A 21,588-nucleotide genomic window follows, 5' to 3' on the forward strand; every position below is an offset into this window, starting at 1 on the left:
GTTCCCCTGTCACTCGCTGTTCCACCTGTCGGTCTGTGAAACCCGCTGCCCGTCGGTTCCTACCTCCGCCGTCGCCTTAGCTCGCCCAAGAGCAGTTGGGTCCCAAGCTCTGACAGCAATCGCCTCCCTTATTTTTTGTTGTCTGGGTTTCCAGATTTTCGAGTTGTTTATGGTTTTTAATGTTGTTTGGTTTGCAATGCAGATTTCTTCTAACTTCGGCGTCGTCTTCCTCGTTTCCCTGTCATTCTCTGTTCGTTTCAATTTCATCACTTCGCACGCAAACACCACTCCTCTTGCAGAAACCCCAAGCTTTCTCTCTCTAAACCACATCTCTCTCTCTTTAAAACCATGTTTTCGTGAACACCCAGCTTCTTCTTCTGCTCCTGCTTCTCTCTCATTTCATTCCAAATTCGTGCTCTTCCACCCCAATTTCACTTCCCTCTCTGTCTCTCTTTCTCCCTCTCTCTGCGTCTGTGCTTCATCGCAATGGGCGACGAAATCGGCTGCTCCGTCTCCGTTGCCAATTGATTCTCACCGCCGCGCCATTCACTTCGCATTCGCGCAAAGCAGGTCTCTTCTGCGCCCCCCCTTCTTCTTTGTTTAAATTGCCAGACTCTTGATTTCAATCGTAGCTATAGGGAGAGAGCAAAAGATAAGATTTTGTGCTGCTGGGCTTTGCGCGGTTGAGATGGGTGTGCGTGTTTCGATTCTTCTCTTTGAGGGTGTGTGCCGGACTTGGAGCTTAGTTTGTGTATGTAGTTGCTTTTTATGCCTCTTAGGAGTAATAATGTTGGGAGTAGTTACGGCGCGTATGATAACCATTTTGTTTTTATTCAGAACTAGTTTTCTGTTCCCGAAAACAGGTTTGGAACAAAAACCCGCTTGGTAACGCAATTTCATTTTTCTATTTCTAGAACAATTTTTTATTCCAAAACTGATTTTGGACCAAAAATCAGAAAAAAGAGAGTAGGTTTTCTGTTTCTGGACGAGAAATGAAAAACATTTCTAAAAGAGGGCTAATACCACCAAAAACCCAAAACTGGTACGCGTGTGATAATTTTACCCCGAATTTTTTTTTTTACCACCAAAAATCCCAAACTGGTACGCGTGTGACAATTTTACCCCAAACTTTTTTTTTTTACCACAAAAAACCTCAAACTGGTACACCTGTGACAATTTTACCCCGAACATACCACAAAAAACCCCAAACTGGTATACTTGTGACAATTTTACCCTGAACATACCAAAAAAAATCCCAAACTGGTACACATGTGATAATTTTATCATGAACTAAAATTTTAATATTATTTTTTATTTTTTCGAATTTTTATTAATTTTTTTGTTTTTTCTTTTCTTTTTTTTTCTTCATCTTCAACCTCTGGCCGGTCGCTGGACCGGCGACCGGCCAGAGGCGGAAGCCGGCAAGGTCGGCCCCGCCCGGCTCGGGCGAGGGCCGCCCTCGCCGGCGTCGGGCGAGGTTGCCCTCGCCGCGTCGAGCGAGGCGAGCCCTCGCTTGGGCGGGCGGGCAAGCCTCGCCCAACTCGGCGAGGGTCACCCTCGCCCAGACGCGGCGAGGGCCGCCCTCGCTCGGTCACGGCAGCCATGACCACTCTTGCTCAAAGCTTGGCTTGAGGGTCTGACCTCGACCTTTGAAGCTTGTAGGTAGTCGCAAGCCGCCAAGGCCAAGCTTCGAAGCTCGCGGGTCCGCAAGCCGCCATGGCCAAGCTTCGAAGCTCGTGGCCACCATGACCGCTCTAGCTCTAAGCTTGAGGGTCTGGCCTCGACCTTCGAAGTTTGTGGGCGGTCGCAAGCGGCCAAGGCCAAGCTTCAAAGTAGCTTGAAGGTCGAGCTTCAAAGCAGCTTGAAGGTCGAGCTTCAAAGCAGCTTGAAGGTCGAGCTTCAAAGCAGCTTGAAGGTCGAGCTTCGAAGCTTGCGGCCGCCATGGCCGCTCGAGCTCGAAGCTTGACTTAAGGGTTTGACCTCGATCTTCGAAGCTTGTAGATGGTCAGGCAAGTGCCGAGGAGAGCCGCCGGAGGTCTAGGTAGCAATGGGCAGCGAAGCAAGAGCATCGAATGACCAATAGCGCGATGAACAATACTTCATGAAGATGCGGAGAAGACGATGAATAATGAATTTTTTTTCTTTTTTTTTCTTTTCCACCATGGCGCTCACGTGACGCCACATGACACGTGGGATCCACGTCATCTTTTTAATGGTAATTTTGGACGAAATTATAATGGAGAATAAATGTGTCATAATGTGCATAGTTTTGGATTTTTAGTGCCACAAAAAATTTTTTGGGGTAAATATGTCACAGAGAGTATAATTTGGGATTTTGGTGGTTTTTTCTCAAATTTAAAAGATGGATAAACACTTGAAATGTTGCTTTGGCAACTAATAACGAAATCATTACGCAACTTCATCTTTATAGAGCGAGAAATGCTTGGCAGAGGCTTGATCTTATGTTTTCCAAACTAACGGCACCGTTAGCCAAGCATTTTCCAAGTGTTACAAAGGCCATCCGATAAAGAGGGGAACGTGTCGATCACCTGCATACGATCTCTTGCTCTGGCAATTTTTAAGCTACTCATGCCGAGGTAATTTAGTGACTAAAGATAAGAAACCCATCGAAAATAATCAATAACCAAATTTCCATCATCATCCTCATGCAGATCAAGGACTTCCAACTCGGTGAGGTTTCCCAATTGCCGAGGAATTGTTCCATGAAAATTACAAAACGACAAATTGAGGTATTTCAATTCTTCCTCAAACCGAGGAATTCAAGTATTCTTCCATGTTTGAAGTCAATCCTAGTTAAGTCCAAGTAGTTCAAGTATCCCAAGTTGAGCACCGAAGAGTTCAATTTTCCAGCCAAGGAGAGCTACTAATTCATGAGAATAACCATATCATAATTGGCAATGAGGGAGCGAACAAATATATGCTTAGAGAGTGGGTTGGAGGGTAAGAAGAAAATGCACATCCATTCTTGCAATTGAAGTTTCGTAAGTGCAAGTCAACTTATTAACTGAAAGTCCAAACATTACCTGGACAAACAACCAGAGCAAAGGCAAGAAACCAAATATTAATAGGATATACGACTAATTCTGCGATTATCCAATATGTTTATCATGCAGTTTTTTAATATAAACTCAAATCGCAAATGGAAATGCTTCTACACTGTTTTGGAGCCCCACCAAAACCATACTGCCTTCGAGATCACATACCGCATAAGGTAAACGCGCAATCACCCCTCTATCGCTACCATCCTTCCTTCTCCGCTGCCTAAAACCGTACTCAATCATGTGACCATACACTTGTGGACTCATTGCCATCTGCTGCAATCTTCATCTTTCCTAGAAGAAAGTAAGCGATATGCGTCTAGGGGCTTTGTCTAAGTTGGAGCATAACCTCTCTTTCTTGATCAATGCAAATTAAACTTGAATTTTTGCATAAACACACCCATGAAATATCTAAAATGAGCAATAGTGTAAGCACTTGGGAGCAAAATCTCTCCATGAGGAATGAAGGAGAGAATAAATATATGCTTAGAAAGTGGGTTTGAGGGCAGGAAGAAAAGGCACATATAATCTTGCAATTGGAGTTTGTATAGTGCAAGTCCTCAGAGAGTGGGTTTGAGAGCAGGAAGAAATGGGCACATATAATCTTGTAATTGGAATTCGTATAGTCCGAGTCAACTAATTGACTGAAAATCCTAACATTACAAAACAAACAGCTAGAACAAAAACAAAAGCATGCTGCAATGCTCGTGCAGGTGACATATGATCAACAATGAAAATCACATGACTTTATGGGGTTGTGATCTAAGAGTTCGCGTTTATAACCCTCTCAAGCACCACATGTTCATTCCCATTACTTCACAATCTTAATGTTATGGCTTCAAGGAGCCCACCGGAACCATACTGCCTTCGAGATCACATACGGCATAAGGAACACGTGCAATCACCCCTCTGTCACTGCCATCCCTCCCTCTTTGCTGCCTAAAACCATACTCGATCACGTGACAATACACTCCATCACGAGTGACTCCTTTTCATCCACAACAATCTTTGCCTTTCCAAAAAGAAAGCAAGCGGTATGGGTCTGAGGGGCTCCGTCTAAGCCGCAGCAGAGCCTGTCTCTTTCTTGCTCAAATTGAACTTTTGCATAAGCACCCTCACGATTTATCTAAAATAATGATGGATAGAATCACTCATGAGAATATCTATAAACATTGACAGTGTATGTTATGATTAATCGTTGAGCCTTGTTAATTCTATGAAAAAGTTTATGCTCACATATATACTATGATTAGACAAAACTTGCAATCAAACCATAAGCATGTTATACCCTCTAAGGATTACCAATGCAAACAATTGTTGACGTCCATCGAATTTTTAAACTTGATTAGATGCATGCAAATCGCTGCTGTTCATCTGTCTTCTTGGTTCTTTCTTTTTTCTTGATTCCTTTTTGGCTTGAAGAATTCCTCTACTCACAGCTATTATTTGACTTTATCAGCTTAATGACTTGTTTTACTCTCGGATGTCATCTTTTTGCTTCTTCCATTGTCGACGAAATGGATAACGTTAACCCCCAACTAACATCCCTCCAAAAAAACCTTCAACTTCGAGGATAGAAATCCACGCGGCGCCGGACAGTTGGCGCCGGGAATCACACAGAGAAAAGGTGTAGAGAGAGAGAGAGAGAGAGAGAGAGAGTGAGAGAGAGAGAGAGAGAGAGAGAGAGAGAGAGAGAGAGAGAGAGAGAGAGAGAGAGAGAGAGAGCAGTACTGGGAAAGCGAATGCGATGGCTACTCAACGCAAACCGCAAGTCTCGTCACTCACCGTGTGGGAGCATAATGACGAGAGAGAGACCTGTTGTACGATTACTGGGTGAAAAGTTGGTAAAGCTTTTTGGTCAAATTACGAAGGAAGTTCACTTACCATGCACGTAAAGGCAAAGTCGAGCTTGTCGCTGGACTAGGAGGCATAAGGCAATCTCTCTCTCTGTCTCTCTCTCTCTCTCTCTCTCTCTCTCTCTCGCTTGCACGACGAGCTGTGAAATTTTTTTTCCACTGGAATGGCTGGATTGCCAAGAAACCAAACCAACCCCACGTTATCATCGCCTGCTATATAACCCTCCTGTAGCCCCTTCTCATGCTGTAAATTTTCGAGAATTCCATCGTCAAGAAGAAACGCAAGAAACGTACATAAGTAGTCTCGTCATAGGCAAAGCCAATAGAATAAAGACGCAGGCGAAAGACAAAAAGAAAAGAATGGGTTGTCGTTTTCTAGCAGTTTGCAGTCGCAAGCAAGAGAGATTGAGGGGGGGCTTTGCGTATGGGAAGTGGTGGCTTCAATAGTGGCAGTGGCAGGGATGTTAAAGAAGACGAAGAAAGACCGGTCAAAACTGACGTTTTCTCGTCTCTTCTTGAAAGGAGCCAATCACCTGCGATTAACATCCATCGTTTTGCTCTGCATTTATTTACTTTTCACGGTACTTCGTGTAAATTTACATGAGAGCTGTATGTATAGACATGGTGAAACATGTCATTCTAAACTGAAGCTAGCACATGTGCGTCATCAACCTTAGCGAATAGCTTCGACCAGAGAAATTTTCTATACGAGCTCAATTTAAATTCGGTTCCTTATTTGGTTCGGCAACTTTAAAAATGAGTGGTTCTAAGGTTAAAATCAAATTAAAAACTCAACATCGGCTATTTTTTAATATATAACATCAAATTTTTTAGTCCTGCTTTCAAATTCCAAACATTACCAAAACAAACAGATAGAACAAAAGAAAGAAACCAGATATCGTGTGGCTAATTTTACCATTATCCAGAATATCCATCATGCATTTTTTAGTATGAACTCATATTGCTTCTACATTGTACATCTAAGGGATGTATGTAGACGAGGAAACGATGAAATCTTGCAAGAGCAATGCACGTGCGATACATGTGCAGCGCACGTGCGCCCGTGTGCATGTCACATATAGTCAAAACTAATGATTAGTGATACCTTTAAGGTGTAAACATTGATAAGTTGTGTTTTTTAAACAATCAAATAAAAGTCAGTGAGCAGACTTAAATAAGAATTGGCAATTTACAGAGTTAGCTGGAAATTTAAAATTATTAAATAACTATTTAACTTCCACAAAACCATTGATAACTTACTAAGATGTTACAGGTTAAATTACCATAAGTACTTCCGTAAACCAGATGGGAATTCACTAACATGTAAAAACTAAACAAGTTGTCAATTAAAATTTTAGTTACCAACGCACTTTGAGAAATTATCATTACGGAATAGTGTGCCATTTTTTCATGGACGGATCACTAGAAATGTCAATTGCATGTCCTCTCATTTGCCCACTACAAGGTGTATCTTTTATCAAGTCCTGCATTAACCGATCCAATCTAAAGTGCGGATGATGAAAGGAATTGGAACATTGAAAAGTGCCTAAAGGCTAAATCAGTCCATTCTCTTTTCAAATAATCAAAATTTTGCATTACTTGCAACATTTACGATTCAATTGTCGCTGCTAAACTTGAATGTTGCTGTACAGACCGACTCCCAAATTTGTTACATCATTACAAAGGTACTACAATCGTAAGATTGCATTTGCGTTAAATAGCAAAGTCATCAAGGAACAAGCAGATAGCTGAATGACATTGTCGCTCATCACCCAATCAACGCGTCTGGCGCTGGCGGTGCTCCTTGCCTCGTAATCTTTTGACTGAACTCACTCAAGCCAATTCACACATTTTATCGGTCATTGCATCCGCGGGCAGCGGTCCATCTTATCCGAGGCTATACTTCATTTACAGTGATTTGTACTGCTCAATCAGTCTAGAAGCATGGAGGCGTGATGTAGGGGCAATTGTACATCCCAACTTTTGCAGATAAGACATCTGTTATTGGACAGGAGAGGCAATTAGAGAAAGCTCATTCATGCCCACTTTAGGAACAATTCATTCTAAACTACGTTTTTCTTGGCCAATATTCAAACTACTTCACATTTAGACCTTTTAAATAATTGAGGTTCAGCATCCTATAAAAGAGACGGTACGCAATATGAGTTGCGACAGTCCATGGAAATGGAAATGCAAAGGTGTTGAAAGATCAACATATCTGGCCCTACTTAGAGGAAAAGGACATCAGTGTTGTTGAAGTTTACTTTTTATCACCATATTACCATGGAAATGCACCTTAGGTGTGTCTTGCTAGCCATTAATGACATGCAAAGTCGCTGAAGCAAAAACACCATCAAAAGGCAAAATTACTTATCCATGAAAAATTCGAGCACCAGTTACCTGCTTTGATGTTGGTGCTGCCGAACCCATACACTTCTCTATCTTTAGTTTCTGGAAGTGCTCCTGCAAAAGGGAATACAAGTTAGGAATGCAGGCAAGAATATGTGCTTAGACTCATAAATGGTTGCGAGCAATGGTTAGAAGTCCATATAGGGTCATCTGGCTGTACAAATTTTATAGTTTGATCAGAAGAATATGCGTGTCTTACAGAGCAGTCTCATATGCCCGTCTGGTCATCTCCATCAGATGGCGACGAATCCTAATCGCCAGAGATACTTGTTTTTCCTCTGACATTGAACACTAAAAGAAAAATGCAAATTGAAAATTCCTAGCACTTTTCAGAGGCTGCTGTAAGCTTAATCACTTTGTACGAATCTCATTGAAATAAAACAAAGAAGGTTCAGCTTTTTAACTATTCTGCCTAGAGAGAAATAATGACCCAGTCTTAAGTTACCAAAGCTGAAAGTGAAACTCAAAAGGTCTTATGACGGGTGTCCGGATCAAACCATTTGACAGATAAGAAGATAGCTTTTTCCTAATAAGCAGTCTCTCCCCCTCCTTTCTCTTTCCTTTCTACCTTTCAGTCACAAGTAGCTCTTGTTGAAATCTTTAGAAGAGCTATGCGGTATATCGTATGCGATTCCAATCCGGAGTTCAGAACTAGTGAACATGAGTGGAAACAGTTGCATGGAAATACAATGCGAAGAGGAAAGGAACCCGAGGTACTAAGCTTTGCGTTCCATGAAGACGCGACTCTACTGTTACATCCACTCAAGACTGTATTGTTTACAGATAAGCCCACAAATAAACGTAGTAGCCCAAATAAGTTGCAGTACATTGCTCGCAAATACATCCTCTATTATGGATTTTTCACAAGAGAAATGATCAGGATATTGAACTTTGGCAATAAAAGGAAGAGTTAAAAAATTGCCTGTTTCTCCCGCGACAAATGAGCACGTTCAACAGCAGGCATTTCTTCCCACCTCAAAACCTAGTGTAACAGAGATATCACACCAAGGAATTCTTAAGTTTTTAGCGCAAATATTAGTGGTACTAAACGTTGGAGTTTGTGTTATTGTCCACAAACTTCCGATGATATCTTAATGCTAATTAAAGAAACGATAAAAGTACTCACATATTGTGCATAGTGAATCGCATCATCAGCCTTCAAGCAACATTTCAATGCATGCAGGAGATCCTGGATTATCATGTATGAAACATTTCAGGGACACTGAAAGTAAAATCAAAGAAAGTAGATGGGCAAACTTACATATAGGAAATTTGTGATGTAAGCTTTGCACCCAAATTTACATATAGAAGAGAAACGGAAAGCATAGTTCAACTGTATCCTATCCACATGTACATTGGATACGCTTGTCTTATCAGATTGAGTGAAAACTCGAATATCGTCATTTTTGCTTGTTAATTGCAAAAGGCATAATCACCCTATAAGTACCAGCTGCCTCAACAAATATCTGAAAAAGTTGAACAAATGCGTTACTGAAATGTCTAGCTAAATCATCATCTACTTAAGTTGATCTTCCAGGACCATTGCCATTTATATTTGAATCAGCTAAAATTTAACTTAAAAGAGCTCTTAAATTGCCTTGAGCAAGGTAAGGCCAATAGCACATGAGTTCCATTTTTTCCTTGTATGGATTTTCCATGATGATGTTCCTCCATCTTAACCCAGATATCAGATAGTAGATAAAAGCATCCGTGTACGCAATCTCTGTTTTGGCTTTCTCGATGTCCTCCTCATCAAGTAATAGAAATCCATATGGATTGTTGCCTACTTCAACTTCTCAAATATGCAAGGACTTTTTTTTCTAGCAAAAAAAAAAAGGACTCTTTTACTACCGTGGAAGCAAGATAAAGGACCATAAGCTGTTAGAGGCATGGTGACTCTAACTATATAGAGCTTTATCCGATCTAGTCTCCTTGACAGTTTACAGCTGGAGGACAATAATTCTTGAAACGCAAACAACATGGAGGGCCCTGATTTTCAGTGTTATAAAAAGTACAGATAAATTTACATGACCTTGTGCTTGTTCTTATTGATCCTCAGCCGCTCATCGATCACGAAACCAACCTGCAAGGGGGAACTCAAGATAAAAAAAAAAAAAAAGCTAGTAATTTACATAATTAGATCCACACTTGAATTGACTACAATAAACAAAAAGGACGGATGTGAACATAATCAGGTTGCAGAAAATAGACTAATTGATTCACTTGACAAATAGAGCTCAATAATCTCAAAGCAGTGAAACTGAAAAGATTCCTTTTATATTTTTGCAGATGAAATCCAATGAAGATTTTGAAAAGAAAAATCCAATGAAGAGACAACCTATGATGCTTGCATCTATTTTCTCCTGCACAAGTACAAAAACGGTTGTCTATGGCATTATTCTTTGATCCAAATTTGAATATATAGATTGAGATTATATAATTCTTTCAATACAAATGAGATGAGCCAAAGAAACCAACCAGTAATTAACAAGCTAGCAGATACCGAAAGATCAATTTTAGGAGCTGGTTTAGTGGCACTCAAAAGGATAGGTAACTTTCAACCAAAAAAAAAAGGATAGGCAACTAAATGCTTTATGAAATAATGTAGAATATCTATATACACATGAACCACTGTGAGAATTAATACAATGGAGAATAGCTATCCCAGTAAGATAGCCAGACATGCCAAAGTTGCCCTTCATTTACTTTGAAACCCAGTAATTACTTCTTTAGACTGACCAACTATCTACTCAAGGGGACCAGACATCACCTTATCAAGCAACCTTTTGGGATCTTTAAAAGCTTGCTTTTTGGCCCATTGATGGAACATATGAGAAACAAATGATCTGTCCTCAACATTGAATCTGTAATGAAAGAGAGTACATAGACCAGTTACAGTTGACAGTCATTACATTATTTTAAATATTCCGAGTCATGAAAAACGGTCCATGAGAATTTTACCTTTTCAAGAAACTATTTCCATCATAAATGTCCACCGAAGCACCTGAATCCTTGGTAGCCATGTCATTCTGATAGCTGTGCTCACAGGGCAACAGTTCAGCATCAGGACCTTGTGCTTCTCTTGTACAAATGATGGGAAAGTCCGCATTGTCCTTTGAAGTCACTTGATCTTTTGGTTTTAAATCTTTTGCACTCAATTCAATCTACATAAATCATGTGGCCACACATTCATGAGGGAATTGGTGGTGAAGGCCAAAAGATTGGACAAACAGATAGTAACTTGCAGAAAGAGCAAGTGAAGGGGAAAAGATATATTTGATCATGTAGTTATAATGCTGAACACTAACCCATGTCTGTCTTGAAGAAGATGATACTTGGTAGTCAGTTTATCTCTTCTTTTTTTTCTTGCTTTAGACATAACTACAATTAAAATAAGTTCTTCCCATCCAAACACAGCAAAAAGCGCTCATCACTAAGATGGAGTCAACATTACCAAACAAGCATCTTTAATGACAACGATAAAAACTAATGACACAATAGGAACACTAATGCAATCCATAGCAATGACAAATAGATCCTCTAACTTTCTCCTGGAACAAAGAGCAAACGCATGTAAATTATACTTACCTTAATGTAATAGAAAGCAACTTTAATTTGGAAGAGGTCGCTGATAATTTCTGGATTCATTCCCCAGAAAGATTCATCAATTAAAGAGTTCCTCAAATTACTTCATATCAGCTAGCTCAAAAAATTCCCCCCCACAAAATAACTATGGTGTACTACGTAGATTCCATTTTATACATATCCCTTTCCCAGGTGCCATTTTCCAAATATATTTGTCCTTCTGGTGTTTCAACCTGAATCCAACTCACAACTGTTGAGAAGGCTATAGAGTGTATGCTTGATCACCTCAGGCAACAAGAATGATCTGACCTGAAGAAGGAATTGAAAAGGAATAGTTAAGTGGCGCGTTGGTACTTACTTGAACATCTAGAAGATGAACTGGGAGTTCTCTCAGAAAACGTGACGGTTGCAACATCTGAAAGGGAGAGTAAAGAATTATATAACTAACTTGATGAAGGAAAATATTGACTATAAAGTCTGATATAGGCCAAACCTGCCAACTAGTGTCCATCATAACATACAAAATGAAAAGTTTTTGTCGGGCACGAGTCATTGCCACATATAATAGGCGCCTTTCCTCCTAAGATTGAAAAAATATAAGAAGTCAGTGGTTCACACTCCTCAGGACCTGGCCATGGCATTTAAAGAATTTATGCAGCAAGCTGACCTCCACCGAAGTCCCAATCTCCGTAGTAGCACCGTCAAATTCATGTAACAGTGGGATCTCAGATTCATTTGCCTATAGCAACAGTTGGAAGATATCTTAGTTTCATGCATTTTTGCTTATTAAGAATTCTTCTTGGATAAAGAAACAAATCCAACAAATATTTGTGATGTTAATAATCAATCTTTTATGCTTTCCACAAACTGATTTAACTAATCTTTTATTTAAATAAAGCTTCTTGTTAATTCCAAGTATCTTCAATGAAGAAGCTTAACATACATATAGATGCAGTGTATCCCTGAAACGAATTAGCAAATAGCAAGTGCTAAATTTGGTGAAGTCACTGTCAGACATTGTAATTTTAATAAAGGAACAGAGAGCACGTTTTTTCAAGCTATGTGACAAAAAGCTAACACTTAAGATGATAATTTACACTTAAGTAATAACACTACAGATAATCTAATATACACAGAGCATGACATCAATACATTCTTCCACTTATTAACCATACATGTGCAGAACGAAATAACATGTATGAATTGAAATAAAATGTCTGTAAATAATATTATCTAGATTGTTTGCTCCTTAATTTAATCAAAATAATTAAACAATAACTTAAAGTGGACCCAGATGATTCCAAAATTGAAAGTGTCAAAGTTATGCAAGTGACAGCAGATAAGGCTATGAAGTTTGGCACGGTGAGAAGTAACCATCACGATGTATAGTAGAGGAAATGAGAAATTGAGTAAGGAAAGGCATATCAAGTGGCCAGTAGCTTAATAGACGAGGTAAAGTAAATTTGGCACACTGCTTAAAAAGTACCTTCACTATGAAAACAATGTCCCACTCTAAGCCTTTTGACTGCAAGTGAAAGAAAGCATAAGAAGTTTCATACCAGAAAGACCGGAATTCACAATAAACAAAACCAAAAGGAAAAAATTTTCCCATGGTCTAGTGATTACTTATTATGTCTGAGAAAAGTACCTGATGAATAGTGGTCAATGTTATGGAATTTTCATTGTCATGTCTCCGAGAACGAAAATTTTCCCTTTCTCTCTCACATATATGGTCAAGAAAAGCTTTGAGCACATTGCCACAGCCTCCTACTTCTTCTTTTGCATCTATACTGCCTTCTGCAGCAAGTGCACGAGTTGATAAAAAGCTTGACACATCATCCAGTAGAAACTGAAGAACCTGCAGAGAAGAGAAACCCCATCCAAATTGGACTCTAAATACATTGACCACACTCAAGCAAACATTCACATTATAAGTTTTCTTTTCTAACATGGCTGAAATAACAGGATGATGAAAATTTCATTGTGAATATTCCATATAGGCTAAACACCAGTACCTTTGAAGAAAGCATGAAGTACTGTTAGTAATTATGCCGTTTCAGTTTCTAAAAGATAAATATACATCACCATGGACAAATGTGACTGACTAAGTGATTAAGATGCTGCATCATGGTTCTCAGGGACAAAAAGCTTACAGATCTAAGGTCATTGTCTTCATTCAGCAGCTTCCCTCCATCCACATCTAGAACTGCTCGTTGCTCAAGGAGATACTTCTACGGGAGAAAATCATACAGCAATTACTAAAACATAGTCCGAGAACCAACATATTTATTTACCAGGAAACTTAACTTTTAATTTAGCTAATCAACATAACCAAATTGTTTGTTGACCAAACTGTCTAACTAGAAATTGCTTTTGATATGACTTTAAAACATAAATGTTTAATAAAAACTATTTGAACCAACCGATTAAAGATCTTCATGAATTATTATATATGAAAGAAGGGACAGTTTCATTCCCCTTCATGTAAAGGTTGATGGAAGTTATTGTAATTAACCAAGATGAGCACCATGGTCTACAACTGATGGACTGAAAAAGGAATGGTGGCTGTGCGAGCCGGTGTGGGTGCGCAATGATGACTGTGTTGTATCTGAAGTTCTGGAGAACCAAAAAATAGATTTATGAATTCTAAAATGGCAATACAGACGGACCTGTGGAATCATATTTGCCACTGAAGCTATCACAGTGGAAATCGATTGCTCCTGCAATTAAAAAAGACTACAATGAAGAAGAAATCTATTCTGAATGATTATAAAATTCATGCTGAAAAAGAAACATTCACAGAAAACTACTATAATTTGGAAACAACACCCATATGTAAATTAAAACATTCACAGAGAAGTGATTATAAAGTCCATGCTAAAAAAGAAACAACACCCATATTTGGAAACATAAAAATTAAGTTTTGCCCCAAAGCAAGAAAACTGCCATCTAAATATTCAACCAAAGTAAAATTCAAAGAAAAGAAAGATTCGCAATGCGGACTTTCAGTAAAAATATTTTCCCTTCAAGGTTTCAGACAATTTAAAGCAACTATAACCTCTATTCTTGCCAATAAGAGGTCGAGGAACTTAGAAATAGCAATGTTTACCATGCGAACTAGTCTAGATATCATCTCCAGAGTTGACAACACCTTGCGTCCTTGCGTAAGTTGACTCCTGTAAGAAAGTACCAATCAGATCATTAATAACATGTCAAAAGAACAGAATAGCAAGATAATGGCATAAGATAAGATCCAAGAGGCAGTTCAGCTATATGCAATGAAATGCTACCGAACATACATTGGGCCAATTTAACATTCTAGCATCCAAACTTTTACATCATCACGAGTCTCCTACTGTACTGTCTAGTAATAAAAGTGCCATGACAAAAAATAAAATGATAGAACACCCTTTAGGTTCTATTTAAACCTAATAAATGTGTACCTGCTGGCTCTGACCAAAAAAAAAAATGTGTACCTGCTGGCTCTGACCAAAAAGAAAATGTGTACCTGCTGGCCGTTATGCATGGGGGCATATGTCAATTGTGGGTTAACAAACAATAGCATTTTGATATCTGTACCTATGTCATTCATGGGAAATCTTATGCTATTCTCCCCTATTACATATGTCGTTCGTGACACAAAACAGTGCAATAGGTATTGCATTACTTAAACCAAAAGTGTATTAACTGTTGCATCTCCGTTATTTACAGCATAATAGCCATTACATTTCGTGCTTATTCCATTACTGCAATCAAACGGGCTGTTAGGTTGCTTCACAAATCTCATGGTTGAAAAACCAAGTGATCCTACTTGAGAACTGACATCTGAATTAAAAAGATCAAAGAGGGAAGCTGAGAAGATAGTCGTTATATATACAGCCAGGACGTAAGAAAAAACAAAAAAAAGAGATTCTTGTTGTCATCAGACGATATGATGTTTAGAGTTGAGAAAATAAACCTCTTAAATGTTCCGGAAATTTTTGCACTGAAGATGTCAGAGGCAACGGATATGAAGCTGCACTTCCTCACAGTTGATATCTTGTCTATATGGTTAATTACCTGTCACAGACACAGAGAGAGAGAGAGAGAGAGAGAGAGAGAGAGTTCAACACTTGTTGGAAAAACTAAAAGACAGGCATGGATATCTTGCATCCTCCAAAAAATTGAACCAGCCATCACTCAAAGACTCATACCCTCTTCTTTTCCTCTTTCTCAAAAGGAAGCAAAACCTTCAAGACTTGTCGATATGGACCATCATCACAGCCAGGCACTGCTGACTTGAGCATAGCAATTATGGCTCTAACTACCTATGGCAGGAGAAAGTTTCAGTCAACAACAAGTATAATTCTTGCACGGAATTCTGCAGTTTGCCAGCAGGAAAAATTAATTACATCAACTATTTCAATATTCAGAGAGGCTAGGTAACATGAACATAAGGCGGGGAAAAAAGTAAACTATTAAAACTTTACAAATAAGTTTGGCTATGTCAAAACAATATTTTGGTCCTTTACAAGAGCCCAAATTTTGTTAAAATGTGATTAGTAACTTAAAATCCATTTTCACTGGAAACTTCATCATATTATGAAAGAACTGTAATGAAACATAACAATGCGATAAAATAGGAGAGACAATTTAACAAGTTGTTCGCTCATATGAGACATCTCAATCTGCTTGCAGACTGCTACATAAAGAGATCCCTATATAATCATAAGCAAAAATGTAGTCTGTACACACAAACTCAGTAGCCTCTGAGACATACTCCCGTTGATATTTGCACCAGTTTTTATCATAAGGACGAGCATAGCAATCATATCTATGGGCTGAAGAATGTAGCAGCAGAAAAGATTTGAGAAGGAAATGGTTTTGGAAGAAAAGAAGGGCTACAAAAAAGCTAGTTAGTAAATACTCCAATGGCAAAATCAGCATCAAATGATAGATTAACTCTGTTATTAACAGAAAATTGTCCTAAACTTCCACATATATTAGAGACTTAATACTGAAATTTAGATAGGGATGTTAATATGACAGAGCATTGAGAGTATGGCAATCCAGTAGACTTGAGGGGGGAAAACCTTTTTCCTGTAAAAGGCCACACCATGCGCGTTAAAAGGAATTTTTCTTTCTCGAAAGGCACTTTGGAATGGTTTCCCAGAGACCTACACGACCAGGATCATCAGAACTAATAGTTGCTAAATGGCTCTTTCCATCTATAATAATAATAAAAAAAGAACAAAGAAGCTTGACCTGCCTACGGTAAAGGATAGCAATATCTCCATAAGAGCAATTAGCAGTGGAACCACTAGACGTGACTTCCAGAATCTTGTCAATAACAAATGTACACTGCGCATCCTCATTGCGACATTCTTTGACAGTAATCTACATATTATAATCAAATTCAGTATAAATTTATTGCTCGTGCCCCAAATTACTCTTCTACCAATATGAAAGCGACAATAGACACCTTAGATCCTGTGGAATTGTCAGTGAGGACATTCTTACATTGGCGCCTCTTCACATTATTTTTAATAAGAGATGATGCAGCCTCGACAATACACCTTGTGGAACGATAGTTTTTGACTAATCTAATCTGCACCATAAAGGCTATGTCAAGTCTAGTATGAAAATACAAGCTCGAGTATTTTAAGACAGGGAGATAGGGAAGGGATCATAGAAAAAGCAGACTAGGGAAGCTGACCACTTTATGCATTGGAAAGTCTTCACGAAAAGAATCAAACCCAGATATATTCGCTCCACTAAAACTGAATATTGACTGCAGCACAAGTACGGGGGTTTAACTCCAAATAATTTAAAAACATAAATGTTTTGCAGTTACTTGCCAAAAATGGTCGAGATATGGAAACCAAAATCGTGTGGACATACTTGATCATCATCTCCAACAATAGTTATGCGGTTATGAGATGCAAGAATCCGCAAGAGATTATACTGCATGGCACTTGTATCTTGGAACTCGTCTATTATGATGGCCTTATACATATCCTGACATTCCTTGAGCACTTGAAATTGGACATCGATAAATGTTAACTTGACTTGAACAATAGTTACTAATTTGATGACTTCATATATAGAAGTACTGACCTTCTGGAAAATCAGCGAGCAACTTCACGGAACAGCTAATTAGGTCATGGTAATCCAAAGCATTACAAGATCTCAATATATAATTGTAGTTGTGAAGAATTGCAGCCTAATTAAGGTCAAAACAAGAAACTCAACGGCAGAATAACGAAAGAAAGTAAAGGAGAGAACTTTAATAGTTAAGCTGCAGATATATCTAAAAGAGAATCAGCTTACTCCAGTATCATTGCCCGACTTACTGCAATCTGGAGGTGTTTTTCCAGAAGCTTTAGCCTGAAAGAGAGAACCTCAATACCTTTAAACCAAAAGTACCTTAATACTTTTTCCCAGGTCAAGCAAACAAATATCCAAACAAAAAATGAGTACATTCAAGAAGCCACAAACATGTACTTCTTTGGACTTTGTTGCTTGTTGAAAGGTGAAAATGTACTAGAAACCAACCCAAACACAAACCTAGGAGACACTTACAGTCAGTCAGTAAGATACATATATCCAAACAAAATAGGATGATTTAAAGTGCCATGAACCCTTCATGAACCACATTCCCCCCCAAGAGAAGCTTTAGCCTCAAAGACAAAATAACGGTGCCTTGACACAGAAAGTGACCTATTCTCACCCTCTCCCTCCAAAAGCTTTAGCCTGAAAGAGAGAGCACTAGTGCCTTGACATGTAAAGTGCCCTGCACTTTTTCACTGGCAAAGCAAATAAGGATTCCAAAAAAAAGAGTAGTTTTAGGAGCGCCAAAAATGTGCATGTTCAGGACTTTGATGCTTGTGAAAAGGTGTTTCCCATACCTTATGCTTTATCTGAACCTTTCACACTTAACCAAATCGCATGGCATGAATATCTGAGAAATCTAGGAGATGACATCAACTGAGATATGATATTGTCAAATTAGGTGGTTTTTAGTTCTTTCTTATATGAAATTTTTTACTGAAACCCAAAGCTGAATCTGAGAATGATTTTTGAAACTTCAAGCAATGCTGCATTCTTTTAGGCTGGCTACTGACCTGAGTAACAAACTTCTGCCACTTCTTTGATCTATCCTTGAACAGCCGTGGAGATGTCAAGCCATTGGGATCTTCAGAAAGGTCACCAACATCATCATTTTGTTTGCTATTTTCTTGTTCTAACAATCTTATGGCCTCAATGACTGCTTTTCTCTGTTGTCCATGGCCAAATATCTGAAAATCTGGTGTACGCTCTATCCTATATGACAATCAAATCAAACTCTAGTTAAGTCAATACTTCATTATGAGAGGGAAATAATTAGGATAAGAATGTTGTGAAAGAGATGTCATCGTTGGAACGAAGATGATCATGAAGGAAAGATGAAAATTGGAAGTGGACCATATATTTTATAAACTATGGGAAGCTCTGGTGAATGCTAGGAGGAGATTAACACAATGCTACACCAATATTGGGACAACAGAACACGCAACCAGCTGTCATACGCAAACCCAGAGCCAAAAGTGTATTCTCATGAAATGTATACATCTTGGAATGAAAAAAGTAAAACAAAAGAAGAAATGTACTTTTCAGCATGACTACGGCAGAGTTGCAAAGAAAATGAATGGAATGTGCTGATTGTAAGGTCTTTAGCTGCTTCCTTCCCAGCAATAGTTCCAATTCTGTCTCTCATTTCAGAAGCAGCTGCAGTGGTGAAAGTCATTGCTAGAATGTTTGAAGGATCAAGACCCTGGAAAAAGTATCGGTCAAGAAAGAATACTTAATCGAGAGGTGAGACATTCCACGAACTTGGAGATGCTAACTGTTTCAACTTTAATCGAAGTTGAAAATCACATGGGACTTGCTACTCAGAACATCAAATGGACAAAAAAAAGAAGAAGTTCAGATAGAAAGTAACAGAGCCAACTAGCTGTTTTATGCCAAAGACGAACAATCCAATGATGCAGTGGGAAGTACCTGATTAAGTAATGTCAAAATGCGCCCAACCATAGTTGAGGTCTGAAACGAGAAAGAAAGGGAGTCATCTTTGCCGCGGAAGAAATGTTAAATCGTATTTGGGAGGAGTGGAAGAAACAAAACGACAAGAGAGAAGAAGACCTTTCCACTGCCTGGACCAGCAACAATCATCAAAGGAACAGAGATATCAGTGCAAGCCGCTTCTTGTTGCCTCTCATTTAGAGAACCCAAGTATTTCGAGTACCCTTCAGGCATGCTCGTGCTCTTTCCAACTCTAAAGTCATCATCATCAGGAGGACTTCTTTGCTCACCGCTCCCAGTGTTGTCGTCAACAGCAACAAAAGCGGCACCGGCGTCAAGATCAGCAGGGTAGCTAATTTGAGCTGAAGATTCCCCTCGAACGGGGCCACTGCGATCTCCTGCCCCGCATGCCGAGGATTTGCCCTCCGACAGAGCATCGAGCTCTTCCAGGAGGACATCGTCGAAAGCATCATCTAGAATGCTACAATTCGAGAACGAATCACCTACGCCGCAGCATTCGGCTTGTCTCACCGGAGTCCTATAAGAATCCAATTCGCAACCGTCCTGCACACTAATCCTCGCCTCTCGAATCTCGTCCACCGACTTAACCTCACCGAGACCGCCATCTAACGGCATGTTCGTCGAGATCTCCGAAAGAGGAATTCTCCGGACGCTCGACAGCGGGGAATGCGGGATCCCATTTTCGAACCTGAGTTTCGACAACGACCGAATGCATACAATCACTGAGTATCCAACAGGGAATCGATTGCTATGAAAGCCTAAGCATCCATCATCGGCGAGAGCAGGAGGGGGAAGAGGAGCGAGCGAATGCGGAGATCGAATCGTACCTGCGGCGGCGGCGGAGTGGATCGGGGAAGGCGGGGGAGAGGGAGGGGCGCTTGCGAGCGAGGAGGGCCTTGGCAGCTCGGAACTTCTGGGAGATTCGAGCCATCTGTGCCTCCGTGATTTGTTCTTGAGACGAGGCATCGGCGACGGCGTTCTCGTTCGACATCTCCTCGGGACTGAAGGCGATGCTCGCTCGCGGAGTTGCAGCACAAAGCCTAAGCGCGGCGGAAATGGAGGCTGTCGAGCATCTGCAACTGCTGGAGCTGTACTTTCCCTCCTTTTGCTGCCGAATTTCAAAAACTTTTTTTAACGCTGGGTTTTTTTTCTTTTTTTGGGCAAATGCAAATTGCTTTGTTTTTATCTTACAAAAAGGCCCATCTCATCTAGGGGTGTGCAAAGGAATCGAGAATAACCCGGACTATTTGGGACCTCCCGGAACCGGACCGGAACCAATGGTTCCTAAGGGAACCGGTCCGGTTCCAAGTTTCAAGTGTGGAACCGTCCACCCACTCACTCGGACCGGACCGGTAATATAATATATAATATAATATACTTATTTAATTTTTAATTTAAAAAGAAAAATCTTAAATCTCTAAACTAAATCTAACTCACTTAACAGTAACAACTTCATACTGAGCCGAAAAACACCTTCTTTTGCTTTCGCCTCACGCTCACTCTCACTCTCACTCTTCTCGGTCGATACTCACCTCACCGTCTCCAACTCTCTGTCTCCGTCTCCGTCTTGACTGGTGGGTCCATAGAACCAACTGGCGGTTCCCAATTCCAATTTTCAGGAACCGATCCTTAGTGGGTGGTTTCTAGTTCTAAGGTGGGAACTGCCCACCTGAACTATGCTTACCCATGATCTCATCTATAAATCTATTAAAATGATCTAAATGAGGCTTTTGAAAAAGTATAGAATAGAGGGAAAAAATCACAAAAAAAATCTCATTGCAACACATTTATCTTGAACTTTTTTAAAGATATAAAAAATCTCAAATTATGCCCACTATGACAGATTTACCCTAAACTTGTTCTTGTGACATAAAGAACCCCAAACTTATATATATGTGATATATTTACATTTCGTCAAAGTTCCGTTAAATAATTTTTCCGGCCAAAACGTAGCTTTTATTTCACTTAAACCACATGACACATGAGTGCCATGACAATATTGTTTGCTTTCTAATATCTATATAAGCAGATTTTAACGGTTCTCATTAACAGAATTTTGACAAAGGGTAAATGTATCATACAGGTACAGGTTTTGGATTTTTTGTGTCACGGAAAAATTTTTAGAGTAAATGTGTCACATTAGACATAGTTAAAGGTTTTTGGTGAATTTTCCCCTAGAATAGATGAGACAACTCTATTTTGTGCCTTCCAATTTTGCCCCCTTTTTCTTGTCCTTTCTTTCTCTCTTTTTTTCCAGGGGAAAATGATACAAATAGTCATTGAACTTTGAATCAATGTGCAATATAATCCCAAAACTTTTAATTTGTTCAATGCGGTCCTTTAACTTTAACTCAACATGTAATGTCATCCCTAAACTTATAAATTGTTCAACGTGATCTCTGAACTTTTGATAGATATTCAATTTAGTCATTGAATTATATAAAAATGTTCAATATTGTCCTTGAACTTGAATTAATGGAATGACAATATCGAACATTTTCATATAGTTATGGGACCAAAAGTTCTAGGACCACATTGCATATTTGGTCAAAGTTCAAGGACCAACGCAGGATAAATTTGTACAGATGTATCGGTTTGGGGTTTTTAAGTGGTCAAAA

The 21,588-nt window shown here is 39.3% G+C and overlaps 1 protein-coding gene across 1 annotated transcript; it reads right to left on the reverse strand.

Annotated features, from left to right (window-relative positions):
* Positions 1–6,450: 6,450 nt before the first annotated feature.
* Positions 6,451–20,087, reverse strand: LOC115683137 (ATP-dependent DNA helicase SRS2-like protein At4g25120). Its single transcript, XM_030607568.2, has 29 exons — positions 19,798–20,087; positions 19,070–19,658; positions 18,929–18,970; positions 18,538–18,701; positions 18,013–18,211; positions 17,219–17,275; positions 17,006–17,111; positions 16,790–16,923; positions 16,605–16,679; positions 16,371–16,496; positions 16,154–16,285; positions 15,982–16,065; positions 15,103–15,216; positions 14,868–14,968; positions 14,019–14,085; positions 13,579–13,629; positions 13,063–13,140; positions 12,558–12,767; positions 12,396–12,434; positions 11,577–11,648; positions 11,403–11,489; positions 11,268–11,324; positions 10,286–10,488; positions 10,095–10,188; positions 9,357–9,407; positions 8,451–8,513; positions 8,247–8,306; positions 7,316–7,378; positions 6,451–6,913 (listed from the first exon to the last, which is right to left on the reverse strand). Exons 1-29 carry the CDS (start codon positions 19,959–19,961, stop codon positions 6,824–6,826), a joined length of 3,372 nt encoding a protein of 1,123 aa, XP_030463428.1. The 5' UTR covers positions 19,962–20,087; the 3' UTR covers positions 6,451–6,823.
* Positions 20,088–21,588: the final 1,501 nt, after the last annotated feature.

Source organism: Syzygium oleosum, unplaced genomic scaffold (genome assembly GCF_021117445.2).
Source record: "Syzygium oleosum isolate NSW1041296 unplaced genomic scaffold, Sole_v2.1 Sole_v2.31, whole genome shotgun sequence".
Lineage (NCBI taxonomy): Eukaryota > Viridiplantae > Streptophyta > Magnoliopsida > Myrtales > Myrtaceae > Syzygium > Syzygium oleosum.

Excerpts from the sequence above, each read along its gene's own strand:
- LOC115683137 (XM_030607568.2), bottom strand. The coding sequence starts at position 19,961 with ATGTCGAACGAGAACGCCGTCGCCGATGCCTCGTCTCAAGAACAAATC. Across the intron at positions 16,497-16,604 it reads ACTTTCCAATGCATAAAGTG|ATTAGATTAGTCAAAAACTA; the intron begins GTCAGCTTCCCT and ends TTTATGGTGCAG. Across the intron at positions 11,490-11,576 it reads AGATTGGGACTTCGGTGGAG|GAGGAAAGGCGCCTATTATA; the intron begins GTCAGCTTGCTG and ends TTTCAATCTTAG.